The sequence below is a fragment of the Aspergillus melleus genome, assembly GCF_016097325.1.
Source record: "Aspergillus melleus strain CBS 546.65 chromosome Unknown contig3, whole genome shotgun sequence".
Lineage (NCBI taxonomy): Eukaryota > Fungi > Ascomycota > Eurotiomycetes > Eurotiales > Aspergillaceae > Aspergillus > Aspergillus melleus.
This window is the reverse complement of record NW_025763372.1, coordinates 95,163-113,675: the sequence shown is the minus strand read 5'-3', so window position 1 is coordinate 113,675 and position 18,513 is coordinate 95,163. Positions and strand designations below refer to the sequence as shown.

Below are 18,513 nucleotides of genomic sequence, written 5' to 3'. Positions count from 1 at the left end.
TCTCGCCTGCAGTCGTGGGTTTCGTATTCCTACACGGAGAAGAAGGGCGTCTACATGAGCGTCTACTTCCACTCTCAGTCGACCTACCTTTGGGAGACGGGTGAAGCGTAGGCTTGGGTTTTATTTCGTGATTAACTAGTCATGCCATGATCGTCGCTATTTCTAGGGAGTCACGAGACGGTCAAGGCTATCCACCCTTGTTACTGCGAGCCATTCACGGGCTAACATGTATCGCGCGGTCTTTGTTATTTGTTGCACGGTAAATAGACTTGGATCCTGTTCGGCTACAAATTGCATGCAACGGTTAGCTGGCTGTCATGATAGCTTTGGTTTAGAGCGGTAATGAAATTTGAGCACAACCTTTACTATGAATGTGATTTCCTAGAGGAACAGTCTCATACGTCTACGGGACATTTTTTTCGGTTTGGCTGAATACAGGCCCTACCTGAGGCTTTGGTATTTTTCCCTGTTATCATATCAATTGCGTGTAGGCGCTGTAGATCTATCAAGGATGACCATGTCCTCTCGGCTTTTCTGGTGGGTCTCGGTTCGAATTGTTGTCTCTCCCACTTCAGTTCCAGTCCTGGCCGCATTTCAAGAGGATCTTAACCGCGGCTTGTGATTTCCAATCCGGCAACCCTCTTTCTTGCAGAGGAAGCATCGATTTTCATCCTTTAGACTCTAGCGTTCTGCGTCTGTCAAGCGATTCTTGGGTTGACTTCCCACTTGGACGAACCCCCTGCGCTTTGGGGCATGGTAGGCCTCGGAGTGCGAATGGCAAGAGGGATTTCGTTGTGACCGTCGTCTCTGATGAGGTCGGTGCCCGCCACGAGAAGCCCTGTGCTTGTGAGGATGGAGCCGCGAGCGCTCTGCCTTTTCCTGCTCAAGCAAGCGCTCGTACCGTTCCACGAGGAATCCCGCTTCGACAAGATTCTTCGGCCGGGTGTGAGTGGAGACTAGTTCTGGCGCCCGTTTGACCTCATTTCGGAGGTCAATGTCAAGCATCTCGAAGTAGTAGTGGATATAGAATTGATTGGGGTCTCTCTGAATGATCAAGGTAAGTGGAATGAGGCGATTCAACACAGATCGCGCGCTCTCCCCGGGTTGTTGCCGTAAATTTGCGAATTCGTATGCGCAGGCCTGTACGTCGGCGGGATGAATGGATGGGGTTGGACGTGTAAATTGCTCCAGATCTTTTGGACTTGACGACATATTCATGAGGGCCCTATTCCTATTTCTTGAAAATTTCGAAGCACAGACACGAGGAGAGTAGGGACGGTCATGTTGCAAAGATCGGGGTATCCCTATGATGACATAATGGCCCTTAAACATAACGTAATCAACCACCGAGCGGCGGATACCATCGAGCGGCGGATTTTCACTCCAACCACCTCAAGCATCATTTAACGCGTCTTTTCTTCGCATCAATCATATAAAATGCCACTTTCTCAAGAAGCTCGCCTTCAGATGGCTATACAGGCCTATAAAGGTCGAAAAATCAAATCAATTTCAAAGGCTGCTGAAGTCTACGCGGTGCCTGAAAAGACCTTACACGCGCGTCTTAAAGGAAGGAAACCACGCGCAGAAACACGCGCAAATGGTCATAAACTGACCGAATTTGAAGAGGAATTGCTTTTAAAGCAATTATTAGACGCAGATACGCGAGGATTTCCAATTCGACCTGAATTCCTACGTGGAATGGCTCAAACATTGCTTTGCAATCGATTACGAGATTCAACGGCAGCTCTCGGAATCAACTGGCCTTATAAGTTCGTTAAACGCCATTCTGAACTATGTACGCGATATACAAGACGGATTACCTATCAACGCGCAAAGCAGGAAGATCCAAAGGTTATAAAACCATGGTTTGAGACTGTACAAGCGACTATTCAGGAACACGGCATACACGAAGACGATATCTGGAATTTCGACGAAACTGGCTTTGCAATGGGACTCTGCTCTACTTCAAAAGTGATTACTGCAGTTGAACGAAGTGAGCGACCGTGTAGAGTCATTCAGGGCAATCGCGAATGGGTCACAGTCATCGAGACAATCGGGTCAAAAGGCGTACATCTATCGCCAGTCATTATATTAAAAGCAAGCGTCCAACAGGCTGCCTGGTTCCAAGAACCTAAGCTTCCTCGCGACTGATGGATTTCTACTAGTCAGAATGGCTGGACGACTGATGAAATAGGCCTTCTCTGGCTGAAAAATATCTTTGAACCGCTTTCTAAGCGTTATATGACTGGTGTTAAGCGATTACTTATTCTTGACGGCCATAGCAGCCATCTTACTGCTGAATTCGATGATTTCTGCAAACAGCATGCAATAATCTGTCTCTGCATGCCTGCCCATGCTTCGCATCTTCTTCAACCGCTTGATGTGGGTGTCTTTAACCCGCTTAAGAGGGCGTACGGAAAGCTTCTTGAATATCGTATGAAAGTCGGCAATAATCATATCGATAAAGAAGACTTTTTATCGCTATATCCGGATGCACATAAGGAAGTCTTTATTTCATCTAATATTTACAGCGGTTTTAGAGGAACAGGACTTAAGCCGCTTAATCCAGAGCATGTTCTCTCTACGCTTACCTTTCAACTACGTACGCCTACGCCATCATTAATTGAAGGCTCAATTTCCTCTGCTTTTCAAACCCCGCAGAATACTCGCCAGCTAGATCGAAAGGTTAAAAGCCTGCAGAACAGCCTTAATAAAAAACGGCAGCTTTCTAGCAGTCCTATTGCTTATATTCAACATCTTGAGAAAGCGGCGCAAATGGCAATGCAAACCCAGCTGCTCTTAGAGCAAGAAATCAGGGCTATACGCGCTGAAAATGGGCGACAACGTCAAAGAAAGGCAAGAAAGCGTGCTGAACTAGGAAATGACCGCCTTCTTAATGTACAAGAAGGCGAAAATCGGGTTCAGCAGCTTAATATGCAGTTTAATGAGCAACCTGAGGAATCTACTCCGATGCCTCGCCGACGAGCTCCGCAACGCTGTAGTGGCTGTGGAACAGTAGGACATACAATTCGAAATTGCCCTAGTAAATAGCTATCATTTCATATATTTATCTAGTTAATTTAAATGGCGTTGGTGGTGGTAAAGCTTCGAATAGTAATGATTGCGGTGAAAATCCGCCGCTCGATGGTATCCGCCGCTCGGTGGTTGATTACGTTAACTATATGTCGCATCGTTGGTATTTCCACGCACAGTTTTGGGCCAAAACCAATACACATTACACTTATAATCTCTTCTCTACTCAGAGTTACTGACACAACAAGAATCACCGCCAAGTTGCTGCACAATTGTTGGTCTACTGCTGGTCTTCGTAATCGATCCCACCCACGTGACCGCGGGGGGACTTGCCCGTGGCTCTCGCGTCTTCTTTCCTTCCAACAACAACAACCCAGCATCAAAAGCATCGATGGTTTTGCCCTTCCTTTGGCTATCATTACCTTTCTTTATCACTAAACTCAACCAAGGGAGTTGAATCCTATCTCACATCGACATTCTAAAATATCACGCACACAGAAAAAAAAAAAAAAAAAAAAGATACGCGTAGCACACTAGGGAGTTACACTCAGTCATCCCATTTCATCCCGTCAAAGCTTCCCAGTACCCTCTTGCCGCCATCAAGCAGAGAACGCATCACGTCGATCACTTCGACAGTCAAGTTCTTCGCTGCCTCTGCCGTCAGAGCTCGCTCGGAGGCGATAACCTCCACCTCAACCCCTGATGGTCGAGGCGTTGAACAAATCCAGATCTCAGACCCTGGACGCAGTCGGCCAGATGAAGCAAGTGAGACGCAACGGTTCCCTGCCAGGCTTAGCTGTAGATCCATGTCAATATTCTGATGCTGCAGGATAAAGCCGGGCCTGGACACCGTCGCTGGCCCCCAGTTGGTGCATTCTCGGATGATCGTGTCGAGCTCAACGTTCTCGGAGCTGAGGCTGCGCGTATGCTGCGTCTGCGTATACAACAGGTAGTCCTGCACCGTCATGGCCGCATTCAAAGTGGCCCGGAATGGGATGAAGTTGACGCAAGGCCCGACCACCTCGTCGATCTGGGTAAGGGGCAGGCTGCGGCCGTTGACGGTCTGCCGCACCACGATGTCGGTGCGACCGGCGTGGCGTGCTAGAACAAGACACGCAGCGGCTTTGACAACCGTTGCAAGAGTCATCTGAGGGGGCAGAGCGGTGTATCCGAGAGTTTGGGATGCTGACACAAGAGATGAGGCGCGTTGACCGGAAACAAGAGAGCTCGGAGCAAGGATCGAGACGGGACAGGGACTCGAGCCGGCCAGATACTCGCGCCAGAATTTGTGGGCCAGCGCTGAGTCTTTGTGCTCACGCCGCTCGTCGAGATACCTCTCGAAGCGCGTCGCGGTGATTGGGACTGTCCCGTTGTAGAGGGCCTCCAGATCGGCCACGATTTTAGGCACGCAGATCCCGTCATACTGGGCATGAGATAGGCGCAAGATAAGAGTCTGTGCCGTACGAAGGGGATTAGAGACTAGCGTGAATCGAGCGGGTGGCACGGTAGTAAGAACATCCAGCTCTTGCTCCGCGTTGCACAATGTTTGACAGTAGTCGTCTATGTCAATGTTATCGGGGCTGGTAACGGTGTGGAAAGGGGTGTCGAGTGCTTTCGGGATGACCTGTACCGGAGCAGCTCCGGCACTTGGCCGAACAAACAGAGCGCGCAGGATACTGTGGGCAGCCACAAGGCGCGTGCATGCCGTACCCAGGAGGTCCGGATCGACATGCCCGGGGAATGAAAATCGCCAGTGGGTCCAAGGATACCGCTGGATGAGGAAGGCCTGGGCCTGCGTGGTTGGATGAACGGCGATATCTTCAGCTGGGACTAAGGACAGCCCGGTCTGTTCGAGGGCAGCTGTAATTTGATGACTTGGCATCCTGTTCGTTGATGCAGTGGCTGAGGACGACACCAGCTCCGTCGCTGCGGAAGGCAATGCGGTTTCTTGTTTGGTGTTTCTTGCCAGGTCGCATAGGGGCTGGTTGTTCAGGGCGTCGGCGATGGTAAAGTTGAAATGTGCGCGACGGGCCAAGGCCACCATCCACATGGCCGATACCGAGTCTCCTCCGTGCACCGTGAACCCGTCGTTTGATCCAATCTCCTCCCGCGGCACCCGAAGCACCTGCGCCCAGATTTCCTGGAGACGTCGCTCTGCGTCAGTCGCAACGGGAACGATCGCCTGGCGGCTGGTCATCACACGATAACTCTGGAGATCTAGTGCCGACAGCGAGAGCACTGCCTGGCGCAGACGACGGCGGTCTGTCTTGCCTGTCACAGTCTTCGGCATCCGGCCGACGGGTACAAACATAGAGGGCACCATGTACGATGGAAGCAGCGACTGAAGGCGGGACTGTGTCTGATCAACGGCATCTCGGAAGCCTGCAATGGTATCGACAGGGACCGGCCCTTCCTCTACGACCGTGCCATGGCCTTCCCGGCAGTGGACAAAGGCAACCAACAAGGTGGTGTTAGACAGCACGGGAAGCTGAATAGCTTCCGCAGCCACGTCGCCGGCGCCGGGAAACAGCCGTCCGACATGCGTTTCAACCCCTCCGAGGTCAATGCGCTGACCGCGGAGCTTGACTTGCGTATCCCGACGCCCAAGGTATCGAATCGATCCGTCTTCCTGGTATTGTACAAGATCCCCCGTTCGATAGAGCCGCGTCTCGTGCGGCTGGGCAGTCTCGCTGTCGTCAGCGGGTCGGCTGGGAGTCCACTGCCGGCGCCACTCAGGAGGATCGATGAATGAAGCGGCCGTGATCTCGGGCCGGTGGAGATAGCCCTGGGCGAGGAATGGCCCCTCGAGTAGCAGCTCTCCGATAGCCCCGACAGCCGCCAGCCGGCTAGGATCCGAGGGCAAAGTGACCCACCCTATTCCGCCAACGACGTGGCCGATGCGCCCCGGTCTCCAGCCATTCTCCGGGATCGAGCCCACGGCGCAGATTGTCGCTTCGGCTGGCCCATAACCGTTGATCAGCGAACGATCGGGGGTAGCCCAGGTGTGGACGTTCTCTTGCGTTACCGCTTCACCACCCAGGACCAGGGTGGTGAGGCTTGGAACCTCAGACGGATTGAGGGCCTGTACGGCTGATGGTGTCAGAAATGTCCAATTCACGGCGGCCCGTTGAATGAAATCGGCCAGCTGATTGGTGCGCTCGTGCTCCGATGGCACGCAGATACAGCCGCCTGCGGCGAGCGTCGTGAAGATCTCGTAAATGCTGACGTCAAACGCATACGATGAGAAATGTAGGGCACGTGTATTTTCGTCAATTTTCATGGCGGCACTGTGGTGGCGGATGCTGGTGCTGATTGTGCGATGCGGCATGGCAATTCCCTTGGGCTGTCCCGTACTTCCAGAGGTGAAGATCACGAAAGCCAGCTCTTCCGGGTCTACGTTCGGGTTGTTGTTGTACATTTGGTTTGAGGCCTGCTCCCCGGTATGTCCCCATAACTGCTCGGTGAGTCTCGCTGACAGCTGGAGTTCGATTGCACCGAGTCCCTTGGTCACCGTGGCTGTCGTCGGCGCGTTGATGAAAAGGTGGGCATCCAGGCCGGCGACGATGTCCCGCATGCGTTGTCGTGGGTGCTGAGGATCCAAAAGGACACAGGTAGCGCCAGCTTGGAGCACCCCGAGGATGGCGACGATGGACCAGCGGCTCCTGTCCAGGCAAATTGGCACGAACGACCCGCGGCCAACCGCCAATAGACGAAGTCGTCGGGCGAGCCTGGATGCCAGGGCTGCTAGTTGCTGGTATGTGAGCTGACCATCCCAGGCGAATACGGCTAGACGGTCTGGATGGCGCATCTCCTGTGCCCGCACAAGGTGGTGTAGGCAGCGGCGGTCCGCGAGCGGCACGACAGCATTCCACGCCTGGATCTGCTCCCAATCACGCGAGCCAACGAGGTCCAGCTCTTGAATGGCTGCCGTCGGTGATCGGCAAATCTGGCGCAGAAGATGCTCCCACTGGTGGACCATGCGCTCGACCTCGGCGGCTGTTAGAATCTTCGGGTCATACGTTGTATTCACAGTGACCGTGCCATTATCAGGGTTCAGCTCCAGAAGTAGGTTCAGGACGTAGCTGGAAAAGCGAGACAGGTCCATACCACTAACTACGGTTCCCTGCACCACGGGAAAGCGCCTGTCCGCGTGATCGTCGGCGACTTGAATGTTGAGATGGCTCTGAAAGCGGCATGCATTGGCCGCGTCGGCGCTTGTGCGTGCGATACGCTGCAACCCGGCCTGCTCGTACGGAATCATGCGCACCCCGCGGGCCTGTATTTGCTCTAACGCCGCGGTTATGGAATCCGATGGCTGCAGGCTTACGCGCATCGGCACCGTGGCTATGGTCGGGCCTGCCAGCTCGTCAATGCCAACTAGGGGCCCGTTGCGCCCGCTGACAGTCATACCGTATACAGCCTCCGCGGAGTCGGTGTAGTGAGCTATGAGAAGTGCCCAGGCCAACTGCAGGTAATTGGCCATGGTTTGACTGCGAGACGTCCGCTCGATGTTTTCAATGCGGTGCTGGAACATCGCGGTTGGGGCTGGTTGATGGTGGATCGAGGGCAGCGCTGGGAAAGCGGGTGCCTCACAGTCAGCCAGTTCGTTGCGCCAGAATTCGTCCATGCCTTCTATTCCCTGTAGATACTGGATGAATGGGTAGAAGGGCCGTTCTCGCAGGAACTCTCCTTGGAAGGCCCGCTCGAATTCATCGTGGATCAGCCGCATCGACCAGGCGTCCCATACCGCGTGGTGGACAACGAGGGCGAACTCCCTTTGTGCAAGCGTACATCGTACGAGCGGCACACCCAGATAACTCGTGGTCAAAGAGGTCGCCTCGGTCGTCCATGCAGGAGAGTCCGCCGTGGTTTCCCAAAACAGCCCCTGACCTCGCGCCACCACGGCTTGCCAGAGCCCCTGAGACCCTTGGATGATGCGCGTACGGAGTATGGCGTTGGCATCCACCGTGGCCTGCCATGCGCCCTGGAGTTGGGTAAGGTCGACATCTTCCGGGATACGAAAAACGATTCGGCCAACGTACATGTGTGGCTGGCGCATCGACATGGCCACCATGCCCTCCTGCAGTGGCGTACATGGATATAGGTCCTCGATATCCTCTGTGGCAACGCGACATTGTTCCGCTGCTAGGCGCAGCAGTTCGGCGCGCGTCTGCTCCCCCTCGGAACCCAACAACGAAAAAGGAACGTAGTCATCACCAGCGCCTTTAGTTCCGAAGGGTGAGTCTTCGGATACGAGAACGGCCGTGCGCGCATGCTCCTCCAGGCGCTTCGTTCCCAGCACGTCTCGAACGGTAAATATAAGCCCTGCTTGGCGGGCGGCTCCCACTAGACGAATGGCGAGGATGGAGTCGCCTCCGAGGCGGACGAAAGAGTCATTCATGCCAATCGTAGTGATAGGAAGCCCGAGCACTTCTGCATATAGGCGCTGCAACGTGGATTCTGCCATGGTGGCGGCAGAACGATCGTCATGGTGACTGGATAACCCTGCGAACGCTTGCAGCTCGTGTCGCGATAAGCGGGCTGCCGATGCGCGCAGAAGGGCGCGGTCGACCTTTCCTGACCGAGTCAAAGGGACTCGGGCGAGGGGAATGAAGACGGAGGGGTTCATGTAACTGGGGAGTCGCTCCTGAAGCTGGCTCTGAGCAGCGCCAAATACCTGGAGCACAGCAGGCTGAGGGGCCAAGAACAACGGACTTGACTTGCCGCTTGTTTCGTCAGTCTTTCCTCTCTGCAGGACAAAAGCAACCAGACTGTCGCGTTGGTCGGATAAAGTGGTCACTTTCTCGACCACCACCTCCGTCGGCGGGGGAAGAAGCTGATAGATGTGCTGTTCAATCTCGCCCAACTCCACGCGTTGCCCGCGAATCTTCACTTGGCCTTCCTTGCGTCCGAGGATAGTAACCGCCCCGTTGCGCTCCTGCACCACCAGGTCCCCTGTGCGATACAATCTGTACGAAGTCTCCTGGCCGGGCAACGTCCGAGCCGCTCGCAGCCATTCCGGCGGGTTGATAAATGCCCGGTTCGTGGCTTCCAGGTTGTGCAGGTAGCCGCGACCAACAATAGGCCCTTCCAGCAGCAGTTCTCCCATGCTCCCCGGCGGCATCAGCCGCTCTGGATTGTCCGGATCAGTCACCCACGCCACCGCACCGGTAGGGTGGCCGATGCAATTGAGTTTGTCCCCAGGCTGTATGCCGACTTGTACCGTGGCGTTGACAGCACACTCTGCTGGGCCGTACGCGTTCATCAACCGGATTCCTCGCCGAGCATACGTAACAACATCAGAGGCGCGCATTTCCTCCCCGCCGAGGATCAACGTGGTGAAGTGCCGGCCGACTCCGTCCCACGGCACGGCTCGCGCAAAGGACGGTGTCAGAAAAGCGTGAGTTGCTTGGAGCCGCTTCAGAGTGTCGATGAACAAAGTGGTATCCGTTCGTTGGCCGTCTCCCAACACGCAAAGGCAGGCACCTGCCATCAGTGTACTTAACGTCTCCATGACACTGACGTCAAAAGCGTAGGATGCAAACTGCAGAACCCGAGAGGTCCGATCAATTCCAAACTGCTGGAGGTGTGCCTTAGCCCCTGAGCTGTACGCCTTATGCTCGATTACGACTCCCTTTGGCTTGCCGGTTGATCCGGAGGTGAACGCCACGTAGAGAGCATTTGCCGGCCGGACTGTCAATGATGGCCGGTAGGTCTGGGGATTGGGATACCACGCTTGGATCAAGTGTTCCACGACCATGACATTTGCCAGGTGCATGCAGGCTTCGCGTTGAGCTGCACATGACAGAATGATGTCACTTGCCAGATCCTGGCAGATGGTTTGAAGTCGAGCCAGGGGATAGGATGGATCGAGCAGCGCGAACGCGGCCCCGCTCTTAATCACGCCCAAGACAGCCACTGTCGTCCACCGTGACTTCTCCATGCAGATTGGGACGAATGTCTCGGGTGTCACGCCTGCCTGCATCAGTGCCGACGCAATGCGATCTGATAACTCGTCAAGTTCCCCGTACGTGAAGGCCCCGTCCCACGCAATGACCGCGGGTGAACCTGGCGCTTCCTGGCATCTCTCGCGGATCACATCATGCACGCATACATCCCATGTCTGGGGAACCTCGTGTATCACGGGAAGCTGCCCTTGAGTGCACCCTGTCGATGTTTCTTTGTGCTGAAAAGGCGGTACAGATACTGGATGGGTGGTCAACGATTGTCGGCGAGTCTTGGCTGCCAGTTTCAAGCGAGGTGTTCCGGACGTCTCACGCAATCCGTTGATCTTCGAAGAAACCATTTTGTCCTTTGGTCTCTCTCTAGTCGTATGTCGTCAAATACGCTTCATTTCTAATCAGTAATTGGTACGGTCTTGCTGCTTGCCCGCTATCAGCAAACATGTTCGTGCCAGCCGGCAGTTGGACTTGCACTTACCTAGTGTTATGTGAAGGCTTTTCTCTATTGAAAATTGCTTAGCGAGGCTACTCGGTCTCCAATTAAAAGAAGAGGAAAAGGCCTCACTTGCTTGTTCTCCTCCTAGTTCCTGTCTCATGCAGCGAATCAGGATCCAGCAAAGCGGTCATCGTCATGATTCCAAGGTACAAAGCCCGCGCCGCGCTCTTCTCCTTGCCTAGGCGTTGGTCTAGCTGCGGACACATGCCATGCCAGATACATTCTTCGGAATCCTCTGCCAGCACCCACGGGTGAGCATTCCCCTTCATTCACCACTCTGACCAGCAAGGGATGACCTTGGCTGTCAAGGTTGTATCCCGAAAATGGACTATTCAGCTCAGGAGTATCTGCGTAGCATGCCATGGAAAGCACGCGTCTACCTCAGTCATGTTGTTCCCGAAAAAAAAATAAATAAATAAGAAAGAATAATGAACGTGCCCGTACTATCAATTCTGCAGAGTAAGAGATCAACTGATCGGGGAAGATCGAGGAACCTGCAGATGACCTAGATTCGTTCAATCTCAATGGCAACGGCTCAGGTCGATCGACAACGACAAACTTCAAGTAAGTGTGGTTTGTGCATGGCGAAACTATCCTTGCATCACACTATTCATGCGGTTTCAATTCCTTACGGTTACTGCCTTGGAATTGGGCAGTGACACTCAGCCAGAGGAGTCCAGAATCCCTCTCACCTTTTCAAACTGCAATGGAAGACTATGGAGTTATGAAGTGCAACTGTCTCCTAGACTATGCTCACAGAAAAGGGGCACTGCCCGGCTGCAATTGAGGAAAAGGTTCGTGTGGCTTCGGCAGCACCCGCAACATAACCCCTTGGCTTTCTACGGTATGACAATATATATATAACGAAGTCTATCAAGTCTGTTGGCGCTGCGGGAGTTAGGGCTCGGTCCCATCTAGTTCGAAACGAAGCATTTGGGAATTTCTTTCAATCTACCTGTTTCTATACTTGGCTAGCCCTAGAACGCTGAAGTGTCAACGGTCTTACTCAACAGTATCCAGCATGCCCATGTATGTTGGTTCCATCTCTTTCATGTGAGCAGGCTCAACCTTTCGCGTTTGTCGATAATGCACGCTTCCGTACCGCAGTCGCTCGCCCCACGATCCCGGTCGACAATCATCTCCGGCACTGTTCCACTGTGTTGCCACGGGGTTTGCATAGCCAAGGTATTTAATTCCCTGGTGGTAGTTGGCCACTGAACTTTGAGCCAGCGTTTTATAGACATATCGCTTCGCATCAGCGCCGTCACCCCCCTCGCCTTGGCCCTGGACCGGCAGCGTCAGCAGTAGAGGCAGCTTCTCCGCAGGCACAAAGAAACCGGTCTCCATTTCATCCGACACCGACAGGAGATGGAAATGCTGCTGTACGTATGCTGGACCATCGAATCCACCGTCTGGCTCGCAGTTGCGTGCCACTCGCTGGAAGGCCAGCAGAATAGCTGTATAATCATTATAGCCGACCCAATTCTTGTCGGCCGGGATGTTGAACACCTTAATCTGGAACAGCTCCAGATGTCGCACCAGAGGATGGCTATGGAGTCCATCTGCATGGCGGCGTCTGCTCCACATTTGGAGGAACACCTGCATCCCTGCACATGGCTTCACTGTCAGTCGCAAGGTCGTAGAAGCGCATGGGAGAGGGTCCTCTAAGGGAGCTGGGCTTACAGCGATAAATAAACGGATCATGTCGCCGCGCCGCCAGCGAGCTATGCACCACTTGGCCCATGTTGATATGGTACCAGGCACTGACACGATGCGGGGAGCGCTCATCGGCCAGCGACGCCCAGCAGAGGGCGTCGGGGTCACGCAACATCAAAATCGATACGTCCAGAAACACGCCACCGTGGTGGTAGAGGAGCGCCAGCCGCACAAGCTCCGACGTATGCTGACCTGCGTGCTCGCCCTCCATCTGGCCATCCCAGACGGCATCTGGCAGGGATTCGCGCGGTACGAAATGCTTGATGTTCGCACTCGAGCCGGCCACATTGTCAAGCAGACGCACATCCCAATCGTGTCCGCAGCGTCGCACCCAATTCAGCACGTTCCGCTGCTTCCATCCGGGCATGGCATGGAAGCCACCATCCCAGAACGCCCACAAATTTCGCTCTGACGTCAAGGGGGCGGGATTCTGCAACTTGTCAATGATGGCCTCATCATACAGGTGTGCCAGAGGAGGAGTCTCGGCCACGAGGCCATGTTCCTGGAGCGTGGTGTCAATGGTCATCGTATAGAAACAACGTTGACTTCGGTGTATTGTGCTGTGGTGGAGAGCGGGGGCCTGGTTCAGTTTCAACCAGCTCTTATGTCTAGAGTTGGCTGGAAATCGGCCAGCACACCGCCAAAGCTTTTCCGGTGAGGGGTTCAAGGGTGGCTCAGTTGAGTTGCACTGGAATGCAGCCAGAAGGGATTTGACTTAAGGATGAAGAGGTACGGCTTGACGCAGGGGGGAGCTCCTTGATCACTGCAGCTGGATTTGGCTGATGGGTACATCATACATCTTACTGAACCCCCACCGAGGCCTTCTTGCATTCTTTCCAAGATATGGCGCTCGGTGAGGTTTACAGTCATACGTTCCAGTCCATCTCCTGCTTCCGGTTCATGCCTCACGTCCACGAATCTCCGAGGAATGATTCTTCGCAAACCACTGGCTCAGTGTTATCAATTTCTCCTTTCTGGGATCTCTCCCTTGAGCCTCCACTGCCCTTGCCTTGAGATATGCTGATTTGTCCGTAGAAATTGGGTGGTTCCCAAAATACTTGCCGTTTGTGAAACGCCCGAACTCAAAGATGCTGCGATTCTCTTCGCCCTGTCGCGTATCGCCGAAGAGGGCTTTCCAGTCGTTGGCATGCACATACCTGGCCCTCTGGCCCGTGACTGTAGTATTACATTCATTAGCTCGCCTCCTAGACCTGCCATACTTGAGTGATAGGACACAACGTACCTGCTGCAAAAGTTTCGGTCACCCCGGGATATGTGCTAATGTCACTCACTGTCGGAACGACCTGACCGTTCCAATTCTCCGGCTCCAGAAAGATACCATGCACGATATCACCGTAATCATCCTCCAAGGAAATCCATGGAACAGGCATGTCAGCGTCAGAACCCCATTTCGCCGAGCGAAGAGTGCGAAACCCTTCGTCGTCCTGGAAGAATGGGAATCCTCCCAGGGCTTGAGCGTAATCTCGACGACTGAAGATGTCCATATACCATCCCTGATACAAAGGACAGACTGACTCAAAATATCCGGATTCCTCCGCATATCGTTGGATTTTGGCTTTCACTGCGATACCATTAGACATCTCCCCTAGACGCGCGGTAGGCCTTAAGATAGCAGGTTAACATACTTTCCGCTGGTCTGACAGTTACCTGGCCCTTGGTCAGAGCCGAAGTATCCACAAACGACGAGTAGACCAAGTGCTTGACGGTGCCAGTCTCAATGATGCCATCGATGATTGTCTTTCCCAAGTCAAACTCGGTGGGAGAGCCATCACCGGCCAAGCACTAAGCGATGCGTCAGCCTTTCTATATATCCGAAATAATTCGTCGAGCGGCCCTCATACCGGGTCGTCCGAGTTCGTGTTAACAAAAGCCCCCCATGACCCCAAAAATGCGGCCACCATCTGCTCTTTCTTCCATCCGTCGCCTTGGACGATCTCAGCGCCGAGTGCACGAAGGTCTTGAGCCGCTGGCGACTCGGGGTTTCGTGTGATGGCTCGGACCTTGAAGGCACGATTCTTCAGCAAAGACCGGACAACCGGTCCGCCCTGTGATCCTGTCGCCCCATATACAGTTATCGTTTTCTCAAAAGTCATGATGCAGGAATACTTCGCCCTTTGCGGCTCGCGCTACTCTGGTGTGTGTGTATACTGAAATGTCTCGGATTGGCACGGCCGGAGGCCACTGAGATATGGCTGTCTAGCCCTGGTTATTATGGCATGAATTGGCATACAATCAACTGTAGGATGGGGATCGATATTGCAATCTAGAATGCAACACCCCCTTGAGCAGAACACGTCATCGCCCAAGCTGGAGCCGCACATGAGCACACCCTGCTGGATACAGGTTGCGCCAGCATTCCTCACAGGATTGTAACGCTAGGTGGACAAACTTCCAACGCAAGGGGTTCCAGATTGAATACGCGTTTCCTGCGGTCTGTAGCCTTTGTCTTTCCACCACTCCGCGTGTGGTGTAAGGGGTTAGCTTTTCTTTTCATTTGTACTTTCATCTCTTTTTCCGGGTCCACCAAAACCTCTCCATGAATCGCTTGCAAAGACATGGCCGGCGGATACATTGTGCAGCCGTAGGAATGCAGAGAGACGGTGGATGAGCTTGGCGATGCATGTAACACTCTGTGAGCGAGAATATTTCTAGTTTCATAGAATAGATTCGGGGCCGTTTCCAAACCATACTGCGGCCATCCACTTTTGAAACCTTGTGATTGATCACGGAGCTACCAACAATGACTGCACTACAGAGCGCGGCCCAGTCACACGCCCCTGGCAAAACAGTGATCATCGTTGGCCTCGGAATCGCCGGACTGACAGCCGCCATTGAATGTCATCGGAAGGGTCTGAGGGTGATCGGACTCGAGAAGAAGCCCGATATCAATCTACTCGGTAGACGGCTAACAGAAGCGAATGACAGTTCAGAGGAGATGCTGACGAGCTTAATCGTCTAGGCGACATCATCGGTCTAAGCGGCAACAGCGTCCGGATTCTGGCGGCATGGAAAGACAGCGACACCCTGGATGGGCTGATCACCGAGGACATTACCTGCGATGTGTCCGCGCTCGAGCTTCTCGATACCGAGGGCACCCGGCGATTCGCTATGCCCTACAACCCGCAGAACCCAATCCAGGGTCATCTCTTCCGGCGCACTGGGCTGGTGAACATGCTATACCAGCATGCACGGCAGCTCGGCATCGACCTTCGGTTCGGCGTCCCTGTGGACGGCTACTGGGAAAATAAGACTGAGGCCGGGGTCTACGCTAACGACGAGAAGATCAGCGGCCACTGCGTTGTCGCCGCCGACGGAACTCACAGCAAAGCTCGCGTCATTATCACCGGGGAAAACCCACCCCCGGATGACACCGGGGTGATCGCGTACCGAACGATTTTCGATGCCCACGAGATTGCGGATGTGCCCGAAGCGCAGTGGCTCCTGAAGCAATCCCCTGGGCGAGATGTTTTCCACATGTATTACGGCAAGGACACGATGGTGGCCATGGGCACGGCCTCCAGGGGTCGCTACATACACTGGGGGTGTGCGTTGAGGGTATGTCATCGTCGTCTTTCAGCCCGCAGAGAGTCTGCAATACACAACCCGGTTCCATCTAACCGCACGTTAGGGGACGTTGACCGAGACCACGGAAGCCTGGATGCAGCCTGCGTCTCCCGATGTCGTTTTAAAAAGCCTGCAGGACTGGCCGGCCGGGAAAAAGCTTTCGGCCATTGTCGCAAGCACGCCTCCGGGAAGATGTTTCAATCAATCACTCATCAACCGGCCACCGTTGAGCCGATGGGTCTCAAGCGGCGGCAGGATGGTTGTCATCGGGGACGCAGCGCACTCCTTCCTCCCTTACGCTGGTCAAGGCGGTAATCAGGGCATTGAGGACGCCGCGGTGCTGGCCATCTGTCTGGAGCGCTCGGGCGGAGACGTGCCGTTAGCTCTGCGAGCCATGGAGAAAATCAGGTATGCAGCTTGAACATTCGAACCGCGTTGTCAATTCCTTTGCTCTATCCTCTAACACTTCCCTCGCTTCAGGCACCAGCGCGTCTCGCTCATTCAGAAAGGGTCCGCCGAGGCCGGGGACTCATTCCTCAACGCCGCCTGGGAGAGCAGCGCAACCGACCGGCCCACGGCGTACTTGCACCAAGCCTGGGTGTACACGCATGACTGCGTGAAACATGCGCACGAGGAGTACGACAAGGCGGCCGACGCGGTGAAGAATGGCCGAGAGTACATACCGACCAACATCCCTGCGAACGGGAGATTCCGCCAGGAGGACAATCAGGATGACATAGTCTAGACTCTGTAGCCAGGTGTGGCTCGCAGGACTGCGAGCGTTGTGACGCTAGCGATTAGTAGAGGTCCGCTCGTAGGACCTACTGGGAATGTGTCGCCAGTGCGCCACAGAGCCAATAAGACTCGTATGCAGCTGTTTCCACTTGCCGGTCATCCGTCTAATGTCCATTCCTCAGCGCACCCGGTCTTCCACCCAAATGGCGGTGGAAAGGAAGCGAGGGGGGAAGTAAAACATCATCCGATCATGCGCGTGTCTGACAAGGTAGTATCGTAGTATCAGCGTACGCATTGGCAAAGCGATGCTAACCGACTCCGAGGGAAGGTAGGGGGGCAGCAGCATGCCCGTCACTGAAGATATCATCAATACGTAGAAAATGCTCGATTTCTGCATCGTTTTTCCTTTAATGCGCGAGTGAATTAGTATATCGCCTTCCTCAAGTAATTCTCCTTCCGTCTGCCGCTGGGTCACTTATCTTTCGTTCTTCTTCGGCATCATGACAATCCAAAGCAACAAGGCTCCCTCGGACAACACTGTCGTCCTCTACCAGGCCCTCAGCAAATACTCCTCGCTGACGGACGACGACCAGCGCAAATGGTGGAACCATACTGGTCCCGTCCTGGAGCGAATGCTTCGCGATTCCGGCTACGACAGCCAAAGCCAGTGTCTCTATCTATACCTCCTCCAGCAGCACCTGATTCCCTTCCTGGGGACTTTCCCAACTGAGGGTCAGGAGCACAAGCGATGGCTGAGCAACCTGACGCCCTACAAGGTGCCGTACGAGTTGAGCTGGAACGTCTCCCACAAAGTCGTCCGCATCTCCTGGGACCCCGTCTCCCATCTGGCCGGCACGGAGGCCGACCTGTTCAACAAAAAGGCCATCCATGACTGCACCCGCCGTCTGGCCCAGCTGGATAACTCCATCGTCCTCGACCGCTATCAGGCCCTGCACCGCGAGCTAGTCCTCACCGAGCAGGAGGAGCAAACGTTGTTGACTAGCGACTCCCTCCCGGCCGCTGGTCGAGGCCAGCATAACCTGGCCGTGGACTTCCAGAACGGCGGCATGAGTCTGAAGGTGTACTTCTACCCGTACATGAAGTTTCTCGCCACGGGCACCTCCATCCAGGAGCTTTTCTTCGGAGCCATCGACAAGCTGCAAATTTCGGCCATCGAAGCCCCGTTGCGCATGCTCCAGTGCTATTTCAGCGCGTCCCACGATGACGGCATGCGCACCGTCGACGACAAGGTCTTCCCCAGTCTCCTGGCCTGCGACCTCTGCGACCCGCGCAAGAGCCGCATTAAGTTCTACCTTATCGACAAGTGGGTGAAGTGGGAGCGCATCGTCGACATCTGGACGATTGGTGGCCGACGTGTCAACGACCAGGTTTGCAACGACGGCCTGGCCCTGCTCAAGGAGCTCTGGGACCTGCTGAGCATCCCCGAGGGCGATCGCGGCGATATCTGGCCCAACCTGGTCCTCGGACAGCCTCCGACGCATCTGATGACTACCATGGCCAACTATACCCTGTCACCGGCCAGTGACTACCCCGAGCCCCAGGTGTACCTGGTCACGTTTGGTATGAACGATATGGCCGTGATAAATGCGCTGACGACGTTCTACGAGCGGGTCGGCTGGACCGACATGGCGGCGTCATATAAAGATCACGTCCGCTCTTACTAGTAGGTGACTTTCCCCCGAGAAAATGAGCTTTGACTGACGACAGATTGCTACAGTCCCAACCTAGATCTCCGAAAAACGAACTGGGTCCACGAGGCCATTTCGTTCTCGTATCGGAACTCGATGCCTTATCTGAGTGTCTATTATTCCCCGTTTTGAGCGGCAGGCTCGGCCAGGCATGAAGGAAATCCGTTTGTTGGATCTGCTATTTAGTCGGTTCGTAATTCGTATTCATAAACAAAGCTGCATGTCTCCTTGCCACCCGCGTTGAAGTATGTAGGGTTAGGAGGATCTTGACTACCTA

General features: G+C 54.4%; 6 protein-coding genes across 6 annotated transcripts; 2 read left to right on the top strand and 4 right to left on the bottom strand.

Moving 5' to 3' along the window:
* Window positions 1-681: 681 nt before the first annotated feature.
* LDX57_005039 (uncharacterized protein) lies at window positions 682-1,005 on the bottom strand (the record flags this gene model as incomplete). The annotated part of the gene is made up of 1 exon (XM_046086718.1): window positions 682-1,005. One exon carries the CDS (start codon window positions 1,003-1,005, stop codon window positions 682-684), a length of 324 nt encoding a protein of 107 aa, XP_045942683.1.
* A 2,549-nt stretch (window positions 1,006-3,554) lies between these two features.
* On the bottom strand, window positions 3,555-10,339 carry ftmA (nonribosomal peptide synthetase ftmA; the record flags this gene model as incomplete). Its single annotated transcript, XM_046086717.1, has 1 exon — window positions 3,555-10,339. One exon carries the CDS (start codon window positions 10,337-10,339, stop codon window positions 3,581-3,583), a length of 6,759 nt encoding a protein of 2,252 aa, XP_045942682.1. The 3' UTR covers window positions 3,555-3,580.
* A 1,154-nt stretch (window positions 10,340-11,493) lies between these two features.
* Window positions 11,494-12,733, bottom strand: LDX57_005037 (uncharacterized protein; the record flags this gene model as incomplete). Its single annotated transcript, XM_046086716.1, has 2 exons — window positions 11,494-12,098; window positions 12,175-12,733. The coding sequence occupies 2 exons, from the start codon at window positions 12,731-12,733 to the stop codon at window positions 11,494-11,496; spliced, it is 1,164 nt and encodes a 387-aa protein (XP_045942681.1).
* A 372-nt stretch (window positions 12,734-13,105) lies between these two features.
* On the bottom strand, window positions 13,106-14,321 carry LDX57_005036 (NmrA/HSCARG family protein; the record flags this gene model as incomplete). The annotated part of the gene is made up of 4 exons (XM_046086715.1): window positions 13,106-13,383; window positions 13,451-13,789; window positions 13,854-14,010; window positions 14,070-14,321. 4 exons carry the CDS (start codon window positions 14,319-14,321, stop codon window positions 13,106-13,108), a joined length of 1,026 nt encoding a protein of 341 aa, XP_045942680.1.
* A 647-nt stretch (window positions 14,322-14,968) lies between these two features.
* On the top strand, window positions 14,969-16,537 carry LDX57_005035 (FAD-dependent oxidoreductase; the record flags this gene model as incomplete). The annotated part of the gene is made up of 4 exons (XM_046086714.1): window positions 14,969-15,125; window positions 15,188-15,783; window positions 15,857-16,200; window positions 16,273-16,537. The coding sequence occupies 4 exons, from the start codon at window positions 14,969-14,971 to the stop codon at window positions 16,535-16,537; spliced, it is 1,362 nt and encodes a 453-aa protein (XP_045942679.1).
* A 490-nt stretch (window positions 16,538-17,027) lies between these two features.
* Window positions 17,028-18,368, top strand: ftmPT2 (12-alpha,13-alpha-dihydroxyfumitremorgin C prenyltransferase; the record flags this gene model as incomplete). Its single annotated transcript, XM_046086713.1, has 2 exons — window positions 17,028-18,211; window positions 18,266-18,368. 2 exons carry the CDS (start codon window positions 17,028-17,030, stop codon window positions 18,366-18,368), a joined length of 1,287 nt encoding a protein of 428 aa, XP_045942678.1.
* Window positions 18,369-18,513: the final 145 nt, after the last annotated feature.